Below are 5,293 nucleotides of genomic sequence, written 5' to 3'. Positions count from 1 at the left end.
TAAAATTTTCGTTAAATACAAATGCGAAATTTTAATTTGCTTTCTTTTGGATTAAATGACTTATTGGTATAATTACTCTACAAGTCCTTATACTGTAAAAGATAAATATAGAGGTATTACATTTAGAGAATCCCGTCATTTGATCATTAAGCCTTCATACAAAATACAAATTGTATGAAATGTTTGAATTCGGGAAACAATGTTAGCACATATCACATTCATTTAGATCATATCACGTAATAAATTAACTATATTATATAATAATAAATTAAGCTAATTATTAATGATTCTTATAGTAAACAGTTAATTTTTCTTAAAATAAAGTATGAAGTAATTGTTTGATACAATTTTTTTTTTCACATCAAGGTAACAAAAGTGAAAACTCCCAATAAAAAATCATATATATAATTACCAACAATAGAGTAGTTTTTTTTTTTAATCCAATCCAATTGAAATTTAAAAAAGTATTATTTCCCATAGCCCCAAAAATCCATCTCTCCTCTAAGTGAAAGTTGATTAATTGGGTGGACCGATGTGGCATTTGTACCATTATTATTACTATCTTCAAACCTTACCCCTTTAGATGATGAATCTTGACCTATTCCCATATGAGATGTGACCAACCGGTCCAACATGCCCCATTCATTCATCCCTTCATTTTCATCATCTCTTCCACTACCACCACCACCCGCGGCAACACCTTCTAGACCGGTTTCACATTGGTACCTCACACTTTCACTCCCACTATCACAATCCCTAGGGTTGGATGACATAAGTTGTTTGATCATTATAGGGTGGGAAGATTCCGATGGGAGACCGACCGGCGGTGGCGGGGCGTACTCGTAGGCGGTCATGCTTTTGTGGGTTGGAAGTAGGGTTTGGGGATGGAAAAGGGAGTATTGATGGGTTGGTGTTGGAATGTGGGGAGGGTAGTGAAGGGCTAATTCAGCTTTGTTTAGCTCTAAGGTGGTGGTGGTGGTGGTGTTGAGGTTGTACTGGTCATTTGATCTATGCATGAAAGATAGTGGTGGTGGTGGTTGAGTTTGGCTACTGCTTGAAGTGGTGTTGGTGTGGTTCATATTGAGATGGTGGTGTTGATCTAAGGAGTTAAGGCTTGAACCTCCATTGATGGTGTTGCTAACTTTGAAGAGGTTTTTCTTCTTGAACACCCTGCATACCACCCATCCATCTTCCTGCACACACATGGAAGCAAATTCTTATATATATATATATAAAACCGTTGATATACGCTAATGTCTACTGTTGCATGAGATCATTGATTAAGTATACTATCAACAAGGTTTCCTTAGGGATCTTTAGGGGTAAATCTAGAAATTATATTGTGACTGGAATTGAATTGTAAACTTTTTGAGAGTTGCAACACAAAATTTTCTAGTCTTTAACTATAAATTTACAAATTTTAAGGGATTGAAAAGTTATTTTTCCAAAAAAGGGGCTAAGGCCATTCCTGCTTCCATGCCACACTTGGGGTTTTTCCTACACATACATGATATGATAAAAACCGTTGATATTTATACATATGAATTCAAGAGGTAGGCAGGAACCTTAATTTGTCTCAAAAAAATGGTAAAATTTGTTAAAAATCCCTCCGGAAATTAATATCTAAAAGGCGCAAGCAAGGGCATTGACTCCTAAAACGGTAAAATTATTTTTTAAGTGGTTTCGAGAATTATAAAATAGTATAATGGTAAAATTATCTTTTGGACTTTCATGAATTTATGATTCAATTATAGCCTCTAATTTTATTTATTTTTACCTCCACCCAAATATATATTAACTTTTAATGTTACATGAGATCAGTAAGTAAATAAGTGCCAACAAGAGGGTTTCCTTGTCAATCTTCTTACACATGCATGCAAATTCTTATATATATATATATTAAGTGTTCATGCATACTAAATTCTAATGTTGCGCGAGATCTAAGTACTAAGGCTTTCTTATCAATCTTCTTACACATGCATGCATATTTTTATACCTTATACGTTAAAATCATCGATATATATACTAGTTAGGACCTAATGTTGCATGAGAATATAACGAGCGAGTACTCACAGTGGGGTTTCCTTGAGGATCATCCCCGTCCTCGAGCCGGTATTCATGCATGATCCAGTCAGTTTTTTGGCCATGGGGAGCTCTTCCACGGTAGAAAACAAGGGTTTTCCTCATACCAATCTTCTTGTAGCTGTTCCTAATGCATTTGTCCCTCCCCGTAGCTTTCCAAAACCCAGCATTGGTAGCCCTATTAGTCCTTGACCCTGTTGGGTATTTCCTGTCCTTGTGACTGAAAAAATACCACTCGTTTTGTGGACTTGATCCAATTCTGCATCTTTCTATATATAGAGAGAGACAATATTGCAAATTATTATCAAGCTTAATCACCCATCAATTCATCATAATTATATATATAGCTGTTAAAATATGACATAAGTCCTTATACTTTTCAAAAACTTAAAATTTAGTCATTATACTTTTATTTTTAGGAATTTAGTTCTACTTTTTACATTTCAAAATTCAGATTCATCTATTAACATTAATAAAATTATTTTATTAAATTCAAATTCATACAATGCCCTTTTTTAGTTATATGGCTATCAAGCGAGTTTTTTTTTTATTTCAAAATATAACATCAACAAATTTAACAAAAAAATTAACAGCGTTAACAATTTAACTTAAATTTTGACATACGAAACGTAAAGGAAATTTATGTTTAGAAAACCCATCTTTTAAAAACTAGAAAGGTATCGTTTTCTTAAAATAAATAATTTAAAAATTACCAAAAACTCACTATTTTTATAATGCAACAAAAAATAGTTTTGAAAAAAATTTGAGAATATATTTTTTTATATAAACTCTAAAAAAATAGATACACAGAATTTAAGCCTAAAAATTTATATTCTTTATTACTTAAATTGTAAATTTAGTATAGTTTTTAAAGATTTATCACATAACTATTTTTTCACATGTTCGCAATATTTTATTAAATCTGAAATTATTTAATTACTTTAATTATTGTACCAACTCTACAGCTTTATTTAGAATCATTTCATTAATTGTTGAGAATATTCGGTGACTCAGTTTCAACACCGTGCACAAAACGGTGCAATAATGGGTTCAATTAATATATTTCTATTTTTTCAGGGGTGGATTTCTAAGAATTTTATTTTTCTATTTATCCACAAAATTAAAAAATAAAAATGTGTGTGTGATATAGTTTTTAGAAATGAATCTGATTAGTCTTTTGTTTAGGCCATTGATCTGATATTAATTGACATGATCAGAAACTATCTGGTCAAAGTCAAACAGCATTAGTCTGCAATTTATCAGTATTTATGACTTAAGTCCACATTAGCATGCAAATTGGAACAAAATGGAAAATTATATAATAATAAAAAAAGATTTCAAATCAAATTTTATGAAAGATATATGAAATTTATAATTATTAAATATTATTCGATTTTCTTAAAAAAAATTCTTCCATTCAAATATCAAAATAATTTTTTTAAAAAATTGTAGGGCAACTTTCTGTGTATGTATATATATACAGGGGCGAATCTAGGGGGCTTGCAGGACCCGGGTCCTCCTAAAATGAAAAATTTTTTATTTTAATTCTTTAAAATTTTTAAAAATTTAAATTAATAATAGTAAAATTACACTTTGACCCCTCTTAAAAATGATAAAACTTTGATTTAATCTTTTAAAATTATATTTTTTTATCATAAAAATTATAAGTTAATTTCGACCCCTAAAAGTATTTTCTGGCTTCATCCCTATATATATATCATTTTACTATGAGATTATGAAAAATTATAGATGAGAACAAATAATTGTTTGGTTGTTTAACTAATAGAGAAGAAAACTAGAATGTTAACTCAAGCTTCTCTCACAAACCATACATTTTCTTAACTGTTTTTTATGTAAACAGGACATTGTCATTAATAATTTATTAAGATTAGATTTAAATTTCTATCGAAAATATACTTTTAATAACATATAAATTTCGATGAAAAATAAGAATTAAAATTATTAAATAATGAAAATAATAATATCTAATTATGATTAATATTTCAATCTGTTTAGGGGAGATTGACTCTTTTCAAAGAAATTCGTAAAGCATCGTTAATTTAAAGTTAATAAACTTCTCAATGGGTTAATATTGTCCTTGGGTTAAGTTAAAATTTTATCTTTTAACCTTGCGAAGAGCTTCACTGCCTGAAGAAACAACTTGAAGTATGGATTCATAGAACAAGAGCTCTATGTCGAGTCAGCTGTGCATGGTAGACGGTCACCAATCAAATAAATGGTGACCATTTGCCAAACCCCCATACCTCTTCAGGCAGCTTTTCATAAAACTGGGGCTCTCAACAAATGGAAAGACAAAATCCTAACTCCATCTAGAAACAATACTATCTATTGAAGTATCTATCAACTTTATATAAACGACAATTGGAAAACTTTTTTGAAACCCTACTCTCAATCAAAACCCTCACCACCATAATTGAGTAAACCATTCTTCACAAAAAGAAACTCAAGCAAATATATATATATACATATATATATAAAATGAAGAAGAAGCTATATTACCTTGCAACTCCCAAGGTTCCATCTTGTTCAAGTCCACTTCTCTAATGACCTCCATATCAAACTTTTGAAACGACACCTTTTTGGTCAAGTAGTAATGGAGTAGCTCCTCGTCCGTCGGATGGAACCTAAACCCCGGTGGGACTCCGCCGTTCGTTGAACCCATTCACCTCCCAATATCTCAATGCTAACTAGCTTTCCACTATTTGTTTTCTCTAAAACTCTCTATAGGATTAAACTGTACGTGCATATATATGTATATATGGAGAAAGATTGAAGCAATCATATTTTATAGGAAGAAAGAGGAATAAATATGGAAATAAGTATGTCAAAGGGTGTGGGTGGGGTGGGGATGTGAGGGGAATTGTGTGAGGAAGTTGACGGCCGGTCACTACGCCGTCGGAGAGGGTTAAAGCTGGCGTAAAAATGAAGTTTAAGGAAAATGAATGAGAGACCATGATTAGTATTTTTTTATTCAATGGTTTAACCTCATGGACCTTCTTTGCTCTACATGCCTTAGAGGAGCGTGTGGCTTAACTTTGCTCCTAATACTTGTTTTTTGTTTTTTTTATATAAATACAAAATGATTTGCATTTACTAACGAGAGTTGGGTATAGTGATAATACATATTATACTTTTGAAGAGAGAATTTGAGTTTAAACCCTAAAAATGATATTTATAAATCATAAAATGG

The 5,293-nt window shown here is 31.2% G+C and overlaps 1 protein-coding gene across 1 annotated transcript; it reads right to left on the bottom strand.

Moving 5' to 3' along the window:
• Positions 1-356: 356 nt before the first annotated feature.
• LOC107909138 (protein BEARSKIN2) lies at positions 357-4,957 on the bottom strand. Its single transcript, XM_016836576.2, has 3 exons — positions 4,603-4,957; positions 2,074-2,351; positions 357-1,193 (listed from the first exon to the last, which is right to left on the bottom strand). The coding sequence occupies exons 1-3, from the start codon at positions 4,763-4,765 to the stop codon at positions 468-470; spliced, it is 1,167 nt and encodes a 388-aa protein (XP_016692065.2). The 5' UTR covers positions 4,766-4,957; the 3' UTR covers positions 357-467.
• Positions 4,958-5,293: the final 336 nt, after the last annotated feature.

The sequence above is a fragment of the Gossypium hirsutum genome, chromosome A08, assembly GCF_007990345.1.
Source record: "Gossypium hirsutum isolate 1008001.06 chromosome A08, Gossypium_hirsutum_v2.1, whole genome shotgun sequence".
Lineage (NCBI taxonomy): Eukaryota > Viridiplantae > Streptophyta > Magnoliopsida > Malvales > Malvaceae > Gossypium > Gossypium hirsutum.
Note: the sequence above shows the minus strand (reverse complement) of the source record. Positions and strands in the feature narration are given on the sequence as shown.

Excerpts from the sequence above, each read along its gene's own strand:
- LOC107909138 (XM_016836576.2), bottom strand. The coding sequence starts at position 4,765 with ATGGGTTCAACGAACGGCGGAGTCCCACCGGGGTTTAGGTTCCATCCG. Across the intron at positions 2,352-4,602 it reads GGAACCTTGGGAGTTGCAAG|AAAGATGCAGAATTGGATCA; the intron begins GTAATATAGCTT and ends CTCTATATATAG. Across the intron at positions 1,194-2,073 it reads ATCCTCAAGGAAACCCCACT|GAAGATGGATGGGTGGTATG; the intron begins GTGAGTACTCGC and ends ATGTGTGTGCAG.